This window comes from Drosophila gunungcola, unplaced genomic scaffold (assembly GCF_025200985.1).
Source record: "Drosophila gunungcola strain Sukarami unplaced genomic scaffold, Dgunungcola_SK_2 000048F, whole genome shotgun sequence".
Classification (NCBI taxonomy): Eukaryota; Metazoa; Arthropoda; class Insecta; order Diptera; family Drosophilidae; genus Drosophila; species Drosophila gunungcola.
The window spans coordinates 271,943-296,255 of NW_026453215.1; the positions used below are offsets into that span (position 1 = coordinate 271,943).

The 24,313-nt window shown below is 37.4% G+C and overlaps 1 protein-coding gene across 2 annotated transcripts; it reads left to right on the plus strand.

Annotated features, from left to right (window-relative positions):
* Nucleotides 1-10,746: 10,746 nt before the first annotated feature.
* LOC128264026 (cytochrome c oxidase subunit NDUFA4) lies at nt 10,747-19,106 on the plus strand. Of its 2 annotated transcripts, none has more exons than XM_052999310.1 (4): nt 10,747-10,842; nt 10,922-10,967; nt 11,031-11,177; nt 18,941-19,106. In XM_052999310.1, the coding sequence occupies exons 2-4, from the start codon at nt 10,926-10,928 to the stop codon at nt 19,001-19,003; spliced, it is 252 nt and encodes an 83-aa protein (XP_052855270.1). In that variant the 5' UTR covers nt 10,747-10,842; nt 10,922-10,925; the 3' UTR covers nt 19,004-19,106. The 2 variants fall into 2 exon arrangements, with proteins under 2 accessions (XP_052855270.1, XP_052855269.1); XM_052999309.1 differs by having other exon boundaries at nt 10,748-10,852.
* The last annotated feature ends 5,207 nt before the right edge of the window (nt 19,107-24,313 follow it).

Here is a 24,313-nt window from a genome sequence, read left to right on the forward strand (position 1 = left end):
TGTCAAGGACTGCAGGACTGCAGTTTTCATGCCAATTTGTAGCAGTTTGCATTTGGGAACATCTGCTGTCCAAATACTGCAAAGAACGGTGTTACACCCGTGACCTCATCGACACTTCTATTTCCGGTAAGTAAAAGACCGATGATCATTTTCTAAATACGTTCTAATTGCAGCTAGAATGGTGCGATTTACCCTCTCGGCTGTGTTGCTCTGTGGTGAATATACAGCGGCACGCATGTGATGAATGCTGAATGCCGTGATCATGTCTTGGAATATTTTTGACACGCGGACTCGAATTCTGTCGTCTGGAATCCAATGGCGTCTGACAAATCTAAACTTAGTTCCGCTATGCAGCGTGACAGGGTGTCAGCAACCACGTTCTCAGTTCCTTTGCGATGCTCAATTTTAAAGTTAAAACTCTGAAGCCTTAAAGACCACCTTGCCAAACGTCCGTTTAGTTCCTGTAGGGACATTAGCCATTTTAGGCTTGTGTGGTCCGTGATCACGGTAAACGGCATCAGCTCCACGTAAGGCCCAAACTTTTCAACTGCTAATACCGCTCCCAGACATTCTTTTTCAGTGACGGAATACAAAATCTGATGTTAATTCAGCTTGGAAGAGAAGAAAGCTACGGGACGCTCTGAATTTTCGTCGTCCAACTGGAAGAATACTGCTCCCACTCCATAGTTAGAGGCGTCGCATTGGATGAAGAATGGACGTTTAAAATCAGCATGGACTGATACTGGGGCTGTAGTTAGCGCCATCTTTAAGTGCTTTATGGCCTCGACAGCCGCCGGAGTCAAGGAAAACTAGCCGCTTGGATGTTTCTTGAGGGCGTCGGTTAGCGGCGCTGCAATGGATGCAAAGTTTTTTATGAATCGTCTGTACCACCCTGCTGTACCTAGGAAGCTTCGTAACTCCTTTACGTTCTTCGGATCAGGAACCTTCTATATGGCCAAGACTCTTTCTGGATCCATTTGCAGCTTTCCACCCCCAATGATAAGCCTAAGGTATTTTAAAGATTTAAAACAAAATTTAGACTTCTTTAACCCTATCGTCAAATTTGCTCGTTTCAGGCATTGTGCTACCAAACGGAGATATCGCAGATGCGTCTGGAAGTCAGGAGCTATCACCAGAAGATCGTCCAGATAGACAAATACGTTTGATCGTTGTTGTGTCGGAATGTCTTGGTCCATCAGTCGGCATAATCTTTGGGCAGCATTGCAGAGACCGAAGGGCATCATCATGAATTGGTAAAGTGGACGTCCGGCTACTGTGAAAGCGGTATACTTCCGGCTTTCCGGTTCCAATTTTATTTGCCAGAACGCAAATTTAAGATCGATACTAGATATATAATATGCCTGGTCGATCCTACACAATATGCCTTCGATACTCGGGAGAGGGTAGGCGTCCTTTACGGTGAGTTGGTTAAGTTTCCGCGCGTCCAAGCAGAATCTGTTTTTATCTGGCTTTTGCACGACCATTGTTCTATTGCTCCACGGACTGTCACTAAACTCTATAACCCCTAGCTCTAGCATTTTGTCTACATCTTTCCAGACCACTTCCTGCATCGCTGGTGATAGCGGATAACAACGATCCTTAAACGGTACTGCGCCCTCCACCAGCTGGATCTGGTGCTGTTCTGCTGCAGTCGTTCCTAGCCCGGCTTCTTCGTAAGTCAAAATTCCATCTTCACGTTTTCCAACTACTCAGCTTCATTCTTTTTCAGGTCCCAAGCTTCTTACTCCGTTTCTTGTCTTCTATCTTCCGCATAGTGGCTGATCTGGGACATCTTGACTTCAGCTACTTGGGCGTGACTGGATTCGCTATTTTCGTCGCCTAGAACTGCTGGAGTCAACTCAAAAGATCTCCATAAATCGATCCCTAAGTACATCGATTGTTCCAGGTACGGGCATATGTAGAAGAGAATGTCTTTTACAATCCCCTTATATCCACCAGGAAGCTATATTTTTCCAATTATGGAGCTGTCTTCGCCGGCAGCTGTTTTCACGACGGACACATATCTGTCTATCGCTACCCCGAGTTTGGCTATCAGCTCCCCACTGTCTTTGCCCAGTAGACTTACGGAAGCTCCTGTATCCAGCAGTCCCGCAATCTTTCGGTCGTGTATGGTCACCTCAGCGAAAACCCTTGGATCCGTTCTCGTTCCACGTTGGATTGCTTCAGCCAGCTTCTTGCGCGTTTGTCGCCTCTTCTTAAAGCGGGAACGGGTCTTTAGAAGCCTGCGGCTGACTCCCCGCATACCTTCAAGCTGTCTGGCGTCGAAAATCCTGTTTCGTACTTCAATATATCTTTTCATTCTTTCCTCGGCTGGTAGAAATCTTAATTTATTAATCCCTAATCTATTTTGTTTATTAATAGTATGTTGATATTTTTCTTCGCCCTTATCATCTACTTCCACGCAGGTTTCTGGCCCAAGCGTTGCTCGTCTGCTTTCGTCACGCTTGGTCGGCCGTTTCCCGAACAATTCGGACATGTCGGAGTAAAGTGTTCCGGTTTTCCACAGCGGTAGCAAAATATTTTGCGTTCCTTGGCCACACAATCGCGGAATCCGTGATCGAACTGGCCGCAGTTCCAACAACACATCCTCGGCTTGGTCAACAGGTGAGCCTCCTCTATAATCACCGCTTCTTCCTTGTCCTGCGATTCCGGTTCCGGTATGATTTCTTCGACTCTCTTTCCAGAGGACGAAAACTTCTGCGACGGGCGGTATGCTGGCCTGGGCTCTCGTCTGACAAAAGTGTCTTCCACCTCCAAGCATTCCTTGCGAAGCTGCTCCACGCTTCGTACCCTGACTGCGTAAACATACCGAGCGATGTCCTCAGCTTCTTAATCACCCCTTTCTTAATCACCCGGATCATTTCGGACTCCGACATGGGTTGGGTAAGTCTGGTAGATAATCGCCGCATGGCTCCGAAATAATCCGTTCATGGAGAGAGCGTAGCCGCTCAAACTCACCTCCGACGCCTCGAAATCTGGCCACAATTTCGTCCTTCAGATCTTCCCAGACCTCGGGTGGTCGCTCACGGACAAATTGCCAATACCACTCGGCCGCTTTACCCCTGACCAGGTGATGAAAACTGTCGAGGACCTCATCCCAGGATCACCGGCATTGCCTTCGAAGAAACTCGACCCGGAAAACAAAATCTTCCACCATCATTTTGTTTGGGTCTCCATCGAAGTATATCTCCCACTTTTCAACTCGTCCCCACCTCGTAAATCTACCCTCGGACTCCCTTTCCTCTTGCTGACGCAAGGCTCGACCATCGTCGAATCTAGGAGATCTATGGATGGGTTCGTTCTGCGCGGAATAGTGTTTTCCATTTAGAGATTGCGGACGTTGTGCATGCTGCGAAGCTGGAGGTACGTCTGTGGAATATTTTGGCTTAGTTCCAGTGCTCCTCCTGTCCTTGTCCTGGTCCTGCCGGCTGCTGTGCCTGCTATCACTTCCGTCCTTCGCTACCTCCTGCATCTATAGCAACTCTACTTGCTGCTTCAATGGTCCCATTGCCTCGGTAACGGCAATCATCATTTCCATAAACCCGCGCCGGATCTCCTCTTGCAAAGATCGGCTTATGGACTCCATCATTCCTCCTCGTTGCGTCTCCTGAGCCTGGGCTAAGGCCACATTGACAGCCGATGTGATTTCTGATGGCAGGACCTTCGATGCTACTGGCAAATTCCAGCTGTCATGGTTTTTTTCTTGTTGCTCCTTCCGAGGATTCCCTGGCGGAGGAGTCCTGTCTACCATTTCCTTTTTGACCTTAAAAAATACTTGCTCATAAACTTTTTCTAATCTATCTCTACTTAGATGTTTTACTAATATTTATCTTTTATTTTTTTTATAGTTTTGAACTGGCTGCGCATCCACAATACACAATGACACCTCGAACAAAAATAAACACAACTACAACAGGAAGGGAAAAACACAACATTCACCGGAGCTAACTTCACCCCCGGATTTCAGTGTCTTCAATTTCCAGCACAAGTTTCTCGGTGAGCGCTGTTGACCATCCCATCTTCCACAGAAGACTAGGTGTCAAGGGCGCTCGCCACTCTATTATCTGTACGTCCCACTTACTTACATCACTAAATGATTGTTCTAGGAGTGACGAACCGCCATAAGTGCAACGCGTGGCCGATTTCTCTGGTCCCCACGGGCCACTCACAGTCGAATCTTCACATCCTGACCTCATCACGGGTAAGTAAGGGAAGTTTTCCCTATTTGGACTATATCTGACTCCGGCTATTACTCTGCTCTATTTTCCAGGCGCTCGACTAGCACACCAGGCATCGGAATAGTCGCTAACTAGTCGAAGAAATATTTCCTGCTAGTGCCGAACCACCCTTACCGAGCACCCTCTTCCGTTCGTCAGATAAGTACCAAACTCTTTCAGCAAACAAAATTTGACATTTACTTTGGGGTATCTTTGCTTCCAGATCCCCCCGGCACCGCGCTACTATGAGCCGACCATCAGGTCCTTCATAGGCCATCAGTCACCGAGGTACCCGAATCGCCAAGTCCTTTCCGAGATCTTACCTCTCGGCTGGTTATTTATATTTCTCACCGGCGTGCAATTCGCATCCTTTTCGACCCTTACAGATGATAGGATCAGCGTATCCACTCCTGCCTTTAAATTGGGCGCCATCTATTGTTACTGACCTGTTTTTCGATGGGGCAAGGCCGGCTAGCCAGTCCATCTCATGGTGGGGTTCTTCCCAGCCCTCAGTCCGCAAAATAGCCCAGCTGATCGGCCATCTCAGTCCGACGACATCATAACAAGATCAAATGTAAACAAAAATAAAATGCAAACAAAAGTATAATAAATAATGATACACATTGGACGTTACTGGAGACTTTACTTGCGCAAATGAACAAATTGGAGTTTAGGTGATGTACTCCGACACCCCCACACTACCTGAGATCCGGCATGCATCCTTCGCCAAATCTCCCTTCCGCTGGCTACCGTCAGCCTACTTCAGGGTCAGTCTCATATCCCCCTCCCCATAGACGAACACTTAGCACATCATCCTCACGTTACATTTTTATTATTAACTATAAACATTCATCTTCATTTCTTGCATTATATATCTTCAGTTAATTTATTTGCATTTGTTTGCTTCGCCTCGCTATAGCTGCGATGCCAAATTCATACGAAAACACTTCCTTTGAAATTGATTTAAATTTTCATTACACCATTTTTGACCCACATACGAACATATAAATATAGATTAATTCATAATTATACAATTAAATTACCCTACCAATTTGAAGCTCCAACCAGGGGTTTAATAAACTTATTTACATGAGACTTTTCCTTTTTTTTTTTTTTTGTACATTTGCATATAGTTGTGTAGGTGATTTACTTTATTCGTTATTTTACATCCCAACTGTTGCGAGACCTCCGCAAATTTACATAAGGTTTTGTTTTGTTTTTGTAAATGTATATTCTTTTCTTTGTTTCCCTAAATTTAGATTATATCAAATTTTGTCTTTTACTTACAAGTACTACTTATAATATTTAGAAATGTTATATTTAGAAATATATGATATATGCATGTGGGATATATAAGTTTAGTGGTGCATAAATATTTCAATAAATTAACATATAAATTTAGACTAAGGTGGACGAACGAGTTTTATTTAAATTATTGGGGACGAAATTTAAATAATATTAAGAGAGAATATTTTAATTTAATTTACTTAAAAACTATTTTTAAGTCTTTCATTAATGCTGTGTTCATAAATTAATATAGGTCAATCTACTTTTTGTAGAGCAATAATGTTTTTATATTCGACAAGAAAAAATTCAACAAAAAAAAAATCCCGTGCCAGTGTGGTGCGGTGAATTCAACGGGTTTTAGGTATATGATTAAAGGAATAATTCTTCCTGCCGTGGTCCGGCCTGGAGCCGGTGGCAATTTTTTCTCTTTGGAACGGACTAACTATTTCGTTGACGGTGCCTTCTGTTCCCGGTCCCGGCTGCCGAATTCCCGCTTACGTCGTCCAAACTCGTCCCGTCTTCCCTTCCTGAAGATGTATATTATTTTATTCCCGATATCATCTAAATTCATCTAAATCACTTTTAATTTTATATTTTATTTTTTTCACTATAAATTTTCCGGACCACTTGCTGCTGTAAAAATTTTTGGGAACTCGTGGTGGCCTGATCCCTTTCAGCCCTATATATACCCTCTGCCCAGCACCAGCATCACCCGATTTTTTTTCTGATCCCTTTCTCGGTTTTTCGCCAACGGCAGAAACCTCCTTCATTTGCATCACGTAGTCGCTCGGCTCTCATTCAGCTATCGGTGTGGGTGCAGTTCCTCATGGTTTGGTGTGGGGTGAGATACTTCTGGGCCAGGGAAGGATTAAGGTTCTTTTTCCTGATCGTGCACCAGAGCGCCTCTTACTTTCCACACTTCCCCTCCCTTTCTTGGCCCTGCCAACCTTTGAAAAACTGGTCACACTGCCATCTCCTAGGGCGATGTTCCCCTATCGATAGCTTTCAATTGCAACAGGTGGCAAGAGACGGGGCGAATTCGCAAGAGCGAACAAACGAAGGCTTTATTGGCTCCCGGTCTCGCCCTACAACTAGTAACTTCAGTTTAAAGTGCGCAAACAAACTTTATTCTTAAGGTTTGGGAATTAATCCCAACGGTCGTACTGTTTATCAGTAGGGATTGTTGAGAAACAAAAAACACTTCAAATTTATTCCACCAGCTGCATTTAAATAAATAGTTTTAAAATAAGAACGTATACGTAATATTTAACAATGTAAAATTATGAATTACAATCTTTTTAAATGTTTTCAGCTATATATTAATAATTATTCATGAAAAATGGCATCAAAATGAATAGGGAATATTTTGTCGTCAATACTTTAATGTTGCAGGCGTCATATCTGAGGTTTTTGAGGTTTTCTGTCCATTTTTTTATGCTAGAATACTCTGCTTTTGTTTGAACCTAAAGCCTAGTACTTGGATCGATGAACAATTTCGCCAGCGAAAAAGCTTTATTCTTTCTAGTGAGAGCGAAGTTTTCAATGTACTATCAATCAGCCGGGCTTGCCGACACACAAATTAATTTGAGAAGGCAAAATCAAAAATGTTGAATATAAACGACGCCAGAGTAAAATTTTGTATTGGAATGGTGGCAGAAACGTGGCTTTTTCGTGTTTATTTCGTTTTTTTCCTTCATTTCGCTTGCAAAATCAAATCCAAAATCCAACAGCACCAAAGACTCAAATTTTTATTCTTTTCGCCAGGGCCTGACAAACGTTCATCGAGAATTCAACCCTGACGTCTGGCAACGATCTGTTCACATATTTTTGTTTTTTTGCCAGGGCCGGACGAAATTCACCCACGGTTCATCCCAGATATCTGACAACGCTACGTAATTTTCTGGGATTTTTTCAAGAGGTGTAGAAACATCGATCGAGACATCGATTTTTAAATATTTTGGAAACATCGAAGATTTATGGCGACTATCGATGCTTATACCACATCAATTATATAGGTATGACACTACATTGTTCCCCTCATTGATTGACGGATTCATTGAAGCTCAGAGACAGAGACAACTATATGGATAATGCTTGAGATTTTTTTGTTAATAAGTTCACGGTCACACTGCCTTTTTAGCCTTAAAATCAAACTTTATGGTTTTGTTTATTATATTGTGTTTATCCCGCTAATTTAAACGTTTAATGAGTTTCAGTTGTTACCTTAAAATGGTAAAAATTATTTCGTATACATTTAATAGGGTATTTCCACAGAGATCCATCCACCTTCCACCATCGGTTAAACGGATGGTCCATAAGGTTTTACCGTTCCATAAACTTCCCAGTTAGACCGCCGTTAAAATTTGACGGACTTTGACGGACTAATATATGCAAAAGTTAGCCGATGTTTTTGCGGTGCAGCCCTGTTCCAACGCAGTGCATCCCTGAAAAAGCGTTTAGATTTTCGAAAAAAGTGAAACTCCGGTTTCCACAGAGCACTACCACCTTCCGATTTCAGCTGATCCTAACAGCTGTGGCTCGTCAAAACAAAAACAAAGATGGTTGACCTTTTGACTTTTTTCGCGTTTTGACGAGCCACAGCTGTTCAGATCAGCTAAAATCGGAAGGATGAAGGTGGATGTGCTCTGTGGAAATCGTAGTTTCACATTTTTTGAAAATTCCAAACGTTTCCAACGGATGTTCTGTGTGGAAAGAGGGCATAAGCCTCGCTTTTTCATTCCGTTTTGTCGTAAACTCCAATCAATGAGCAAAATTGTACTTCTTAGATACAATTTTGCTCATTGATGTATCGGTCCCGGTGGTATTTCATTGAATCGTATTTTTATACCAAAGTTCGGTTCATATTTCTTACTATCGGGTATTGGTTCTGACAATTTTGTTCATTCATTGCTCATTGGAATCGTCATAGGTTGTCTTGCTCGCACTTACGTAAAATCGTATAGTTAATACAATAAATCAGCAATGAATGAGGTCAACAATGTAGTGTCATAGGCCCATAAATTAAGGAAGCCCGAAGAGCATGTGGTTAAAATCAAGTTTGTATATTTTATTATTAAGTGTATTAAGAAATTTTTGAATATTCAGCTGGTGGTGTAGGAATAAGTTTTTTTGTTTACCATTACAAGATCTCAAAACACATCTTTTTTTTTCAAAAACATTGAAAACAATTTGATGTCCGAACATTGATGTTTCCCCACCTCACATCTTTTTGTCAATATATTCAATTCACATTATAGCCTATTACCACAGATCCTTCCACCATCTGTTGAAGGGAAGGTCCGCAAGGTTGTGCCGTTAAATAAACTTCCGCCGTTAAAATTTGATGGCATAATGCCCTCTTTTCACACAGCCTATCCGTTGGAAACGTTTAAAATTTTTAAAAAATGTGAAATTCCGATTTCCACAGAGTACATCCACCTTCCACTTTCCGATTTCAGCTTATCTGAACAGCTGCGGCCCGTCAAAACGTAAACAAAATCAACAGGACAACCATCTTTGCTTATGTTTTCATTCGCCAGAGCTGTTCTATGCTGCTCTATGGAATTCGGAGTGACACTTTTTTCGAAAATCTAAACGCTTTTTCAGGGATGCACTGCGTTGAAACAGGGCTGCACCGCAAAAACATCGGCTAACTATTGCATATATTAGTCCGTTAAAGTCCGTCATATATTAACGGCGGCCTAACTGGGATGTTTTCGGAACGGCAAAATTGTGTGGACCATTTCATCAAAGGATGGTGGAAGGTGGATGGATCTCTGTGGAAAAGGGCTATAAGGCTCCGTCTATCGTGCGTATAAACTTGCCGTCCAAAAATTTCTTAAAAAAAAATTGCTGCTCTTATGTTGCTATGTTCCAATGTTGTTTCACACAGTTAAGATAGTATTTTTTTTATCCCATCACTAAGCAACTGACATCTTAAATAAATAAGGAACAATGAGAAATCGGTGAAAAAGTGAAACTTCAATTCACCCTGCCACCGTATACCGTCAACGCCTTCTTTTTCCGAGTGCTCAAAGCAAAATGAAATTCAATCAATAACTAGTAAAAAAAAAATTGAAAATTTATTGGATGTGGCTATTATTTTGGCCAAAATAATATTAAAAAAATTTAATTTTGTTTCTAATTCTCGATTGCTATGAGAGAGCGAGTTTCGAATAACCGGCGCCCACTTTTCGTCAGTGCCTTTTTTCACCCCGGTACTCAGATCAACGAAAAAATTAATAAATGTTATCTTTTCAGGGTGGAGTTGGTAAAGCAAAGAATTGTCGTATCATAAAATTTACAGAAAAAAATAAAGAAAAAAAAAATTACTACAATAATACAGTGCTGACTACAAGTATTCTCGGTCGGCATAATTCAGCCGACATAATTCCGCCCAGTACATTTGGTTCCCGAACTTATATTTTTTTCTGGCGAAATTATGTCGCTGCTAAACGTCATAAGATCGCGCGAAATTAAAAAAAAAAACTTGGGGCGGACTTATGACATTTTATAGCCTGATTCCATTGGCGCATTAAAACGCATTTAGCCTAATGCGCATTTATTTACACAGGGAATCCCATAAGGCTATATGCCGCATTTAAAATAAATGCGATTTTTAAATGCGATTAAAAACCATTCGCCCCGAACATTTCGTAACTATTCGTCGATCTGAATACTAGGCTAAAGTAAGAACGAGCTGAAAAACCCTCACTGTAATAGCCAATTCACATTGGGTTCCGTCTAACGTTTACCTTCTACCGTCAATGACGGTGCGTATAAGCTTTCCGTCCCAAAATTTCCCTAAATATTCCACCGTCTACTTCTGCTGTTCCTATCTTACGCCGTTTAACCTAGTAAATTTAGTATATTTGAATGCCATCACTAAATAACTGTAATATTATATTAATAATTACAGTATTTTTGGGGGGAACAATGAGAAGAAGAGAATCCAATCGAAAAGATTGACATTATTGATCAAAAAACAACAATGATCAAACAATTTCTCCCAAAAAATACTGTAATGTGAATTAGCTATTAGTCTTAAAAGAGACGAACTTTTTCCTCAGGCAACGTTTGGGTCGAAAGCCGTATCAGGTCTGCATTTACAATTTTTTTATCATTCCTTTTTTTTATCAAAAAGGTCAATCGTTTCGATTGGATTTTAAAAATGAAAACATTTTCCGAGTCACAATTTCCACCGTTCCCATATGAAGAATATATTTAAAATGTTTAAGCTCTTAGTATATTTTCTTACTTAAAGTGCAGTATTTTGATGCTTGAAATAATCGGCCACTCTGATTTTCGTTGAATTAAGGTAAAGTTAGGTAATTTTGTTTCTTTGCTGCACAATTTTTAAAAATATCTTAACCGGGAATTTCCTTAACTGACTGCAGAAAAATGCAAGGACTTGGACTACAAAGTCTTAAAAAAAATCCAGCTGTAAGCAATATATATGTATTTGAGTTCAGATTTTTTGTTATTACATAACCAACATTTTTATAGCTAATTCCACTTTATGTGTGTGTTGGGGCGGGAGCTATTGGAGCCATATATTACATGGCTCGACTTGCTACTCGAAACCCAGATGTGACTTGGAATCGCTCATCTAATCCCGAACCATGGCAGGAGTACAAGGACAAACAATATAAGGTATATTTGTTATATTCTGCAAAACAACAAAAGTACGTTTTGCAGGATAAACATTTTCCTGTTCTGCTGAGAGTATAATGTTTTCCGTCAAAGTTTGCATCGCAGCGAAGGAGAAATTTTCGACCCTATAAAGTGAATACATTTGCTCTCCAAACTATGAGTACACCATTAAATTAAATTAAGTTATCCGTCTATTTGTCTGTCCGTTTTTACGCAAACTAGTCTCAGCTAAAAGCTATCAGCTGAACTTTCCCAAACGTTGTCTTTCTATTGCAGGTAGTGTATAATAGAGCTGGGTCGGCCACTCATGATAGTGGGGTAGGGGAAGGGTTTTAAAGGCGAAAATACGCATATTTGTATGTGGTTCTCTTTGCAGCGACACCTATATTATATTTTTTTTAATTGAACTACATATTATTATACAACTTTTAAAGAAATTTATATGCCCTTGCAGAAGGTTGCAACGCATTGAAGGAGACATTTCCGACCCTATAAGTATATATGTATATTCTTGATCAGCATCACTGGGGCAGTCGATCTAGAGTTGTCCGTCTATTTGTCTGCCCGTCCGTCCGTTTCTACGCAAACTAGTCCCAGTTAAAAGCTATCAGCTAAACTTTCCCAAACGTTGTCTTTCTATTGCAGGTAGTGTATAATAGAGCTGGGTCGGCCACTCATGATAGTGCGGTAGGGGTAGGGTTTTAAAGGAAAACCAAACGCATATTTTTATGATTTTTTTGCGGCGACACCTATAATATTATTTTTTTAAATTTAGTTACAACATTTAAAAAATAAAAAATTTTCTAACAAAAAATTAAAGCGGTCAGTGTAAATCAAATCTTCGAAGGCGCCTTGAAAAAAAGTTAGTTTGCGGTGAACATCAAAAAAAAAAAAAAATTTTTTAAATAGTTTAAAACCCTGAAGTTAGAACCAAATTCAAACTTTAAACTGAATTAACTCAAAATGGTGTTTTCAAATCGATTAGTCTTACATTTTAACACGAGCTTCTTAAATACATTTTTTAGTAATTAATCAAACATTTATTTTTTAATTTTCTTAAAAATCATTTTTTATGTTTGAAAAACCGCCATTTTGTCAAAAAAAAAATTGTTTTCCTTATTACTTCGATTAATTATTAGATTAGATAATTCTTCAACGGCATCTCTTTGATTTTTAAATTTCGAAGGATCCAGAGAGGAGCTCTCTGAGATTAGCTGTAGTTCCTTTCCAAATAAATATTTTTCTAATACTTAGACTTAAAATACAGTTAAAATATAACATAACATGTGTACAAAATATCAGATAATTACATTTCTTAGTTTTCTCAGAAATTTTTTTTTTTTAAAATAGTGTTTTTTTGGGTTTTTAACTGCATATAACCCACAAGTCCTCTGACTTAATTTTAGACAATTCTTGTAAAATTACTTCATTAATCATATTTTTGGTAGTTGTGTTTTCTTTTCTGCGCTCAAGTGGGTCCCACAAGTGCTCGATTCGATTAAGGTACGGTGATTGTGGCGTTTTAACCTGATTTCGAACATTATATAACAGCCAGAGCTTCACGTTATATAAATTTAAGATTCCCAACGCCTTCTGCAGCAATACAGACCCAATTCAATACTCTATCACCTCTGTGTGTGTTCACAGTCGGATAAACATTTTTTGTTGAACTTGTGGAACACACTTTTTTTCTTCCCTCTTCGTTTAAGTCGGAGGACGACCAGCTCGGGGCTTGGAAAGGATCGACCCAGTGGAAGTGTAGTTAAGGACAACCTTTTGAAAGGAGGAGTGGGCTCTACCCAAATCTTTTATCCTCAAGAAATAACATCATTATAATTTTTCTTTTTGCTGCACAAATTTCCTTTCCTTTAGGCGCCATCATGACAGAAATTAAATAAATTGCTATCCATGCTTAGGCACTCAACAGGTTCCAAGAACGTTGCATTTAAACAAAAAAACTTTCAAGAAATAAATGATTAAATGTTTGTGTACGCTGACTTTGCTGCGCAATATCTTAAAAAAGTTAATTAAAATCTAAATACAGGTTAAATAATATTTAATTTTTGCAATAACTGAAAGGGTATATAAAGGCAGAAAACATACAAACAGCAGAGGAGAGTAGCACTATTTAGCCTCGTGGACAAACCTACCACATGCCTTTATCAAAAAGTCCATAGGCTACATATATTAAAATTTTTGGTGTTAATTTTTGGATGATTTGTGAACGGTTTTCGTTTATTTTTATACCCTTGCATGTCAACTTTAAGCACAAAACTTTTCTTTCATGTGATAACAACATATGGTGTATTTTATTTAAATAAAATAAAGACTTGAACTTAGTGCAGTGATAGAAATAATATGTAAAAAAACGCTCACTCAAGTAATTTTTTCTTTGGTAAACATTGTTATACATACTGAACATTTCAATACAGTTCTATATAAAGAATAAACAAATGCAATTATTGAAAATAATTTTTATTTTAATTTATTTCAGTAGTCGTCAAATTTACTACTCATACTCTCATACTTAAATGAAATCTCGTCCCCGACCAAGTAGCAGTTTTTTTTTGAGTTATGCTTCGTCTCACATCAAATGGACGAAGGCAGAAACTTATAATTTCGGTGGTGCCTTTAAAGGAAAGCGGAGAAATGGTTTTTGTATGCTTTGTGTACTTCGCATATTGAGGTGACAAAACACATAAATGCTAAAAGCGCCTTGGCCTTCCCCACAAATGTGATCGAAAAAATTTAATTTATTTTTAAACAGAAAGTTTGAGACTAGAAAATAGTTTGTTACCAATGGTCCAGAAGGTAGGTTAAGGTCATAACTGACGCGCCAGAATTGTAGTTGGTTAATATTATTTTGAAACCGGATTGGCGAATTCGTGCTATTAATATGAAAACATCTCAGTAAAATTTGGCAATGCGGGTATATCCTTTACACAGGTACACAGCCGAAAAATAAACAAACCATTTTTACTTTCAATTATAATTGTGTGCTCCTAAATTAATTTCCCATTCAAACATATGTTCCAACAGCTAAGTGTTACGCCGTATAGCTAACAATACGAAAATCAGATGTCTGCTCAATTCGAGCAAAATCATTGGATGCTTCAGTGGCCGTTTTACAACATTTTTTATTTTTGAAAATATATAAAATGCTTAATGAAATGGAAGATCTTCTTACGCATTGAAGCCCATACGAATGGTTGTGAAATGAGATTTATTATTGATCAAGCTTACCCGTGGGCTATATTATGTAACTTTCTGACAAGGATATTTTTAGCGGCTCTGAAACAAAATGACGAATGCTAGAAGTGGATAGATATCAAATTGTTGAATTTTTTGAGTTGGGTTTTGACGAGATGATGGTCGTATTCAACGTGACTGTGGACGCTGTCCAGGTTTTTGGAATCGGTGTATAAGAATACTGCTGCGTATTTTTTTAAATTGGTGTTAAATATTTCGGTGTTTCCCATGGGAGCTTTATGTTATAGTCGTCCGAATTTGATGAAATTTAAACCGTAATGCTTAAATATTTAACCATTACTATATGTCGAAGAACTAAAAAATAAAAAACAACAGAATTATAATTTTTTTCATTTATTTTCCGATTGTTCCTATGGGAACTATATGCTATAGTCGTCCGATCCGGCTCGTTCCGACCTATGTACTACCTGCAATAGAAAGACAACTTTTGGGAAAGTTTCATACAGATAGCTTTAAAACTGAGAGACTAGTTTGCGTAGAAACGGACGGACTGACGGACATGACTAGATCGACTCTCCAAGTGATGCTGATCAAGAATAAATATACTAATAGAAACGAAAATGTCTCCTTCACTGCGTTGCAAACTTCTGATTGAAATTATGATACCCTCTAAAAGGGTATAAAAAACACAATTACAAAGTGAACACAAATACAATAGTAAAACTCTGTTCAAAATCGAGCTAATATTTCTGAAGTTAAACGGTTTTAAAGTCCTCTGGCGTCGCTCTGCCGCTCCTTTGGGGAGTCAAATGAAAAAACAAACGAGTCGTCAAAACAAATTGTTTTAATTGAATTAAATGAGAACACGTCTAACTTGTTTCAGTGTCAATTCGATTGTTTCTTAAAAAGTAGAGCTGCGGCGCTGTGAAGCAGCGAGTGCTGCCGTTTTACATATTTTGTATGTAATGGTTTGTATAAGGCAACAGGAACGTTGCTGGGAGTAGGGAGTGTCATGCATGTACGCATGTATACACTTAGAAGGTCAGCGTGAGAACCGTGCTGACTCGGCTATTAGGCGGCCGTTGCTTATCAAGGCGGATCATATTTCGTCTGCACTTGAAGTGTGCAGTGGGCGCTTGGCGAAAGCCGCGCAGCGACAAAGTTGTCGCTTTATGTATATTGTGTTGGCATAACAACACCCAGTCGGAAAAAACACGCTTCCAGGATGCGTTCTTTTACGCTTCCTTTGCATGCGAAAAACGCATTCCAGATCCCTGAAAGCTCCCTTTCCTTTTTGTTCGAGACGGGACAAAAAGCAAGCCTTCTTTAGAACCGATCTAAGAACGAGTCTTAATGCGTTCCATTGGAAGGTAGTTTCAACTTCGGAAACGCTCGGGTTTCCCTTCCATTTGTACTTTTCGAAGGAAGCATTCTACAGCGCACTGTTAGAATGAACTTAGAAACGTTCCTCGGGAACCTTCCTGGATAACTTCCAAAGCAAGCATTGTGTAACACATCTACAGAAATAATATTGATTCCTTCCACAAGAACACATTAAGAATGATTCCAAAACATGCCTTCTTATAGTCTTACCCAAGAATGCAAATATTATCGTTCCCAAAAAAGCTATTGGGAACCGTTTCTTTTTTCAATTTCAATTTTTATTTATTTAATTTTTTTTTAATATAAACATGCTTTAAAACTTATTGTATTACTACTGGCCGTTTTCATCCTCTCTCATCTTTTTGGCCATACTTTTAGCCTTATAAGTTTTATTTTTGGCCCTAGTGGAGGCCAGTCGAAGGTCTTTAATATGGTCTGTGAAGCGGTAACCGTCTATTCTTTGTGACTCTGAAAATATAATAATGAGAAAATATAATACAAAATATAATAATGAGAAGGAAATATGTAATTTTATTAAAATACGATTGTAAGTTTGTAAAACACTTACCGAATAATGTTTCATTTAAATGAATGTAGGACGCAAAACCTTCCCTGTCCCTAGTACCGTCATAATTAAGCTCCATTATCAAACTTGGTCTTTATATCCTACTGAAGATCTAGATTTTCCGAATTCAAAAATTTTTAAAAGTACATCAAGTTGATCTCTAGTAACATTATTATTATGGTACCATTTTAATAATTTTTCAAGGAGATTCATAGGTATCATATGTGTTTATTTTGTAAAATATCTTTTTTCAATTAAATTATTAAATGTTTTAATTATGTAATGTCTAATTATTTAAATTTATGTTTATTTTTCTTACATTTTTGTTCACTTAATTTGTGTTCTTAGGTCCACCCTAAAAAACACTACTTGTATGTAGATGTAAGTCCACCCTAGGTAGAAGTAAAAGGAAGAGAGAAAAAAGAGAGCACACAAATAAACGAAACGAGTTCACAAAACAAAAAATTTAAATTTATGAAATATATATAAATTACCTTTTGTTTTGAAATAGTTTTTCTGGAATTAAACGAAAATAATATTTATAATTTTAATTTAATTAAAACTCAAAAAATAATTCTTTTTATTTGTTTGATTAACAGCCACACACAGTTTTAGGAACAATTTGTTTACATTTGTTTTGACCGTACACTGTTTTTAAGACTGTTAATAAGTGTTTATAAATTTAATATTTTTTTGGCACAGGTACACATCACTTATTTTTTTAATTAATCCATTGTTTGGTTCATGTTATTTTATTAACAGTATTGGAACTCCTATTTAGTTTGTTTATATCAACATACTTACTTGAAAATTAAAACCGCAAAGAATATATTAATTTCACAAATCACAGAGGCACCAGCTATTTCAAATGAAAATCAAAATGCAAGTGGCGAGAAATGCAAAAAAAACGGAAAAGACCGCGCGCATTCTTGCATTTTCCCTTTTTTTTCTTGTCGTTTGCTTTTTAGAGTACCGTTTTGTTCGGTTACTCCTTGTGAATACAGTGGCGGAGGAAACTATAGCGCCGGCAATGTAAAATAATAATTTAAAACAAAATCACGCTTTGAAAAAAAATCATGTAATCGTGTATATATTATTACCTAAAATTAAAATACATAAAAAACTGATTCAAATTAATAATTTTCTAATATTCTAAATATTAATATTTTTTACAGAATTAATTTTAGGGAAAGTTTAACAAGTCATATACCCCAAACATAACAAAGCGTTCAGATATTGTTTTTTAAAGATAAAAGTGAATATATTTACGCCGCTGCTGTTCATTAAGAAAAATAGATTAAATTGGTTTCTCATTTTTTTGTCCATTCCGAAACAAGACTTCTTTTTGCGTTCTTTCGTAAGCGAGGTTTTCGGTGAAAAACACGATCTCAAAAATATCGGACGATCGGCATCGTTCGGGTTTCAGTTTTTTTTTTACATTGCAAAAGAAGGCTTTTTTATGCATTGTAGTGGAAGGGACGATTTCACAAAAACTCTTTAGAATGCATAATAAATGCTTCTTTATAGCTTCTGACATTCTTTTTCGCTTGCAAAGCATGCATGAAAGAAGCTTTTTATATTGGAATGCGTTCTCTAACTTCCGACTGGGCAGCCTTGTTTATGTACCTAATGTCATTCATATACATACATGCTCGCCAGCATTTTATGGTATCTTTTTCGAGCCGATTTTATTATCATTAACAAGCCGAACACAATATTACAAGCGACACACTATTAATATTAAAAACCCGGGAGGGTTTCCTTTTCTCTCTAGGCATCTCTTAAAACTCTGTAATTATAAAAAAATTTAAAGGAAAGCCCACCTGGTTTTAAACCTAGGGCCTTTGGATTTGTAGACGCATTAGCAGGTTGCGCCACACTGGCATCACATTAGCATTCAAGTCTTTGAAATTAAATGGCTTTTTTTTAGCTAACAGTTTAGACTTAAAAGTCAGCTTGGTAATAATTTAAAATAAAACATACCGTTAACAAAAAAAAAAAAAAAAACAAAAAACAAAAATAGAACATAAATTCTCCTAGGCCGGGATTTGTATATTTACCCGATGTTTAATGTTTCAATACATTTACACAATGAGCTATCAAGGGTGTTGACTAATATCTCTCGTATCTTATCGCAAACGGGATCAAAAGTGAGAATAAACTGGACAAAAAAGTGAAATAATATGGTGTGGTGTTGGTTCACTAAGCGTTCTTGTCCAAGCCTGTTTGCGAACATTTAGCGAGTTTTAAGTCATCGATCTTTGATTTGTAATTTTTTTTTTGTAATTTTAAGTCCGTTTACGAGCATTTAAGCATTTAACGATAGTTTCGTTTTTCGTTCGTTTTTGTACCCACTGGGATCTTAAAAAACATTTCATCAATACAATACGTTTTTTCTATTCACCTCATTCTAACAAATGTCCATCCGTTTAAAAAAAGGTGCAATAAAAGCTTGAGCCACAATATTTTACTCACTGATTTCAGTGAACCACATTCAGAACAAGTCCATAATATGTTTAAAGTCAATGGTCTTCTTAGCTTGGTTTAAGAGATTTTTGATCACATATCTAATAATAATTTAAAAAAAAACTATTTTTTATTTCAGTTTTATTCACCTGTGAGGGATTATTCGAAAACAAAGAGTTCGGCACCAAACTTTGAGGAGTAAATTACACTTCTGGAAATACTACAATTTAAATATGATGTAGTTTACAATTACTTCAACAAGTTAAAATAAACTCTATTGCAAATAAATGTTCTTCGTATTTAAATCCAGTTTTTTCAATCCCGTTAAATTATATTTTAAGAAGTTAGTGTTTTAAATAGATTATGTGTTTTTAATGTGCACAGTCGCAACTCTGCATTTACTGGAACCGGACGTGTCGCGCTGCACAAAGTTTCTCCAAATCCTATTTCGCATGCTGATCTCCAAGGATAGTGATTATGTTTTTGAGTTATTAATTCTTGAATGAAAACCGCACTGTTTGCAACGTTGGAGTCGGCAGCAGTTAAGAGCTGCGAAGGACTGGTATTGGGAGAGCTTTCGAGCAGACCTACATTTTATATAGTGGCGACGTAAAACTGATTCTTCGTTGGGGGCGTCGAGCTGAATACCCGTCGCAAGACGGCGCACAATTTCCTGTTCCCCAAATTTGGATAGAATCACCTGATTAAGTTTTTGTTTGGGGTTGGTTTTGACGAGATGGTGGGCGTGATCCTCGTGACTGTAGACGTTGTCCAGGTATTTGGAATCCAAATTGGTATAAATATTTCGATGTTAGTAATTTAATTTAATTTAATTTATTTGTTTTGGTATCCCGACGATATAAGACCAAGTCTTTTCAGATTCATCGGTCACCTTGTGATTGTTACATTAAAACTTAAATACTTTGGGATTCGTACAATAAAACTTAAATACTAGAAGTACAATTACATTACATTACGTTACAATAAAAATTTAACATTTTAACAAGTAATGGTGACATGAGTTACATAAAGAAATGAATTGAATTTGAAACAAAATGAGATTGACATTAAAAATTATAAATTAAGATTAAAATAAGAATAAGAATTAGCTTGTGCCCTTTAAATAGTTTATAAGTACGTTTTTAAAGTGCGTTTCATTTCGTATATTTTTTATATTGTTTGGGAGGTTATTCCAATAGCGAACAGCCTGTATGAAAAAGTGTTTAATCTTTTGCAGACAATGTTGTTTTTTCTGGCAGACGAAGCCAGTTGCACATGTTCAATTAAGTACTGCGGCTCTTTTTTAGTCAGGATTTACGCAGAAAAAAGAGGTTTTTTAACTTAATCCATGACTCAAGGCTTAGTTCAAAAATTTTGTTTGAGTAACATGTTATGTGCTCCTTGCGGTTTAAGTTAAAAACATATCGCGCAATTGAGTTGAAGGCAACTTTTAGTTTTCTCATGCTTATGGCATCACAGGAACCAAATACTTCAATTCCGTAAAACAACGTTGGAATTATGCAGGTTTTCGCTACAAGCATCCTGATATTCTGTGGTATAAGGTTTCTGGATAGGGAAAGCTGCCTGAGCATGCCATATGCTTTTCCTGTGGCTTTGTTCACATGGTCATCCCACGTTAAGGTGGAATTAAATTCTATTCCCAGATTTGTGGCTCGTTTAACAAATTCTATTTCAACATTTTTAACCTCAATCTTTGGAAGACAGCTAAAGTCAATTGATTTTTTATGAATTAGAATGCACTTTGATTTGGATGGATTGAGTCTTAACCCGTTCGCATCAGCCCAATCATTTATTTGTTTAATTTCATTGTTGCTAATTCTAATACACTCACTAATTCGACTTAGGGGACGGCTAACATATAACTGGACATCATCTGCATATAGGTGCACATCACAAACAGAAATGCATTAGAAAGATCATTTACACATAGCGAGAAAAGCAGTGGACCTAAAACTGAGCCTTGTGGGACTCCTTGTGTTAGAGGCAGAAATGAAGATTTTTCCGACCCGGAGACGACGGCCTGCACCCTGTTTGTGAGATAGGTTCGGATTAGGTTTATTGCACTTGAAGAGAAATTGTACTGTGTGCGAATCTTTGTGCTGAGTATTTGTATTTAGGAGGGTTATCGATTTTTTGGCGAATGTCTTCGGATATCTTTAAAATGGCAGTTGTACAACTTCTGTGCTTTTTAAAACCTGATTGCTTACAACTAAGAAGATTATTGTTCTCCAGGTGATTTTGTATCTGCAGGGCAACTAATTGCTCAAAAGCCTTTGCAAGGAAAGGCAAGATGGAAATTGGTCTAAATTCATTTTTTGATTTCGGGACGGGCAAAATTTTAGCAATTTTCCAGCAATCAGGAAACATTGACGTGGTAAAAACTGTATTAAAAATATGGGTAATACAACAAATTAGTTTTGGGAGCAACATTTTTATAAATTTGGGACTAAAATTATCTGGACCTTCTGCATTTGATTTTACTTTAAGTATACATTCAAGGACTTCACATGGACGTACACACATAAAGCTAAAAATAATATCACAGGATTTTGTTGAGTTCAGGTACAAATTATGTATAGGAATGACGGAAGGAACCTCTGAAAATTTCTTATTAAGGGTGTCTACATCAAGGTCCGATTTAGCCATAGCATTTTGTTTTCCTATGCCTAGGCTTCTCAAATCCTTCCAAACTTGACCAGGAGTCTCTGCATTGGCAAATTTATCATTATAAAATCTACTTTTGGAGGAAGAGATCGAGTTTGTGACAAAGTTTCTCATTTGTTTAAAAATGATGTGCAGGCTTTCAGATTTATACCTTTTCCAGCGTTTGTAGGCATTATCCCGCAGGCGAATTTGTTTTTTAATTTCCAAATTAAACCATGGCTGTACGGCAGGTTTTTGTGTTTTTGTTCTTAACGGAACACAGTGTTCAAATAACCGTCACATGTTGGAATTAAATAATAGAAGTTGATCCTGTGGCGAAGTCAAGTCATAAATATTTGTCCAGTCATAATTGTCAAATTCAGTTAGTAGGTTGTTGAGATTGATTGATTTATAGTCCCTATAGTTAAAAAATCGTGTTGAATTGTCAGAAATAAAATCATATGTCATAAATATCAAGTCATTTTTAGAGAACGCTGGCATACACAGCTGATCATAGAGAAGGATTTTTGACGGTTCACTAACAAAGAAAACATATAACAAAGAAGTACAGGTACTTGTGAAATGCGTAGGTAGTTGGCAGTTTACCAAGCTTAGGCCAAGAGAGTTAAAGTCATTTTGTACACTTTGTTCTCTGATCATATTGCTGCTAAGATCTCCAGCCAGGATTACGTTTTCGTACGCCACAGATATGTCCGATACGGACTCTAAGAGATCAGTATATTCGGTCATTCGATGGGTCTATAAATACAACAGATTAACATGTTTGATTTGGAACTAGGATCTACGACTTCCAGAAACAAATATTCAAATAAACAGGCAAGAGATTTTGGCACTGGTCTAAGTACAACCGGAAGAAAATGCGAATTGCAAAACATACTACTTGCTCACTATGGTTTGCAATCAGATGAAAACGATGAAGATGCGATTGAAGTGGATGATGACGTGGATGGATCTTTTGCATCAGTGAATTCAGACAATTACCAGGCAGGTGCAGGTCAAGGAAATGGTGCGTCCAGGAAAAATCGAATTGTAAGCGGACGGAACAGTCAAATTGGAAATGCGAACACAGGTAGATCGTGGCTTACATTAAAGGATGTAGAGGGTAGTGTGTCACAATTTTCGGGAACTGGTTCACCTGACATTAATTAGGAGGGTTATCAATTTTTTGGCGAATGTCTTCGGATATCTTTAAAATGGCAGTTGTACAACTTCTGTGCTTTTTAAAACCTGATTGCTTACAACTAAGAAGATTATTGTTCTCCAGGTGATTTTGTATCTGCAGGGCAACTAATTGCTCAAAAGCCTTTGCAAGGAAAGGCAAGATGGAAATTGGTCTAAATTCATTTTTTGATTTCGGGACGGGCAAAATTTTAGCAATTTTCCAGCAATCAGGAAACATTGACGTGGTAAAAACTGTATTAAAAATATGGGTAATACAACAAATTAGTTTTGGGAGCAACATTTTTATAAATTTGGGGCTAACATTATCTAGACCTTCTGCATTTAATTTTACTTTAAGTATACATTCAAGGACATCACATGGACGTACACTCATAACGCTAAAAATAATATCACAGGATGTTGTTGAGTTCAGGTACACATTATGTGTAGGAATGACGGAAGGAACCTCAGAAAATTTCTTTTAAAGGGCGTCTACATCAAGGTTCGATTTAGCCATAGCATTTTGTTTTCCTGTGCCCAGGCTTCTCAAATCCTTTCAAACTTTCCCGGGAGTCTCTGCATAGGCAAATTTATTATTATAAAATCTACGTTTGGAGGAAGAGTTCGAGTTTGTGACTAAGTTTCTCAGTTGTTTAAAAATAATGTGCAGGCTTTCAGATTTATACCTTTTCCAGCGTTTGTAGGCGTTATCCCGTAGCCGAATTTGTTTTTTAATTTCCAAATTAAACCATGGCTGTACGGCAGGTTTTTGTTCTAAATGGAACACAGTGTTCAAATATCCGTCGAATGTTGGATTTAAATAATAGAAGTTGTTCCTGTGGCGAAGTCAAGTCATAAATGTTTGTCCAGTCATAATTATCAAATTCAGTTAGTAGGTTGCTGAAATTGATTGAGTTATAGTACCTATAGTTAAAAAATTGTGTTGAATTGTCAGAAATAAAATCATATGTCATAAATATCAAGTCATGTTAAGAGAACGCTTGCACACACAACTGGTCATAGAGAAGGATTTTTGACGGTATACTAACAAAGAAAACATCTAGCAAAAAGCTACAGGTACTTGTGAAATGGGTAGGTTGTTGGCAGTTTAGCAAGTTTAGGCCAAGAGAGTTAAAGTCATTTTGTACAATAGTGTGTAGTTTTAGCAAATTGAGGTTGACATCGTAAATTGAGGTTTTTGCATTGTCAGAACGGTCGAGCTCCGAGCCCCTTGAAATAAGTTGTTCAAATTTTTGGTGGTTACCAGTTATGGTTGCTGTTTGTATGTATATGCTATTAAGAATAATTAATTTGTATAGATAAACTTTTAAGATATTACTTGACGAAGAGTGACCAGACAGTTTTAGCGGTCAGATCTCTATTCCGCGAAGTCTGGGAAGTTTTAGCAATGTCAGATGGCAAACATTTAACTACATTTTGATAGTGTATAATGAAGGCCGAAGTTAGTTTTTTGAGAGTGCGGAGGCTATATTTTTCTTTATCTCGTGTTTCAAGTTCATTAATAAACTCATGAGCTATTATGGTTAGGTTAAATGAATGCATTGAGGTCTCTGTCGAAAGGAGTGTCAGAAAGTAAAATCTTTGAAGATTAAATATCACTCACTTGGACAATAAATTCAGCAGTAGGAGCATTTAAAGTGTTCCT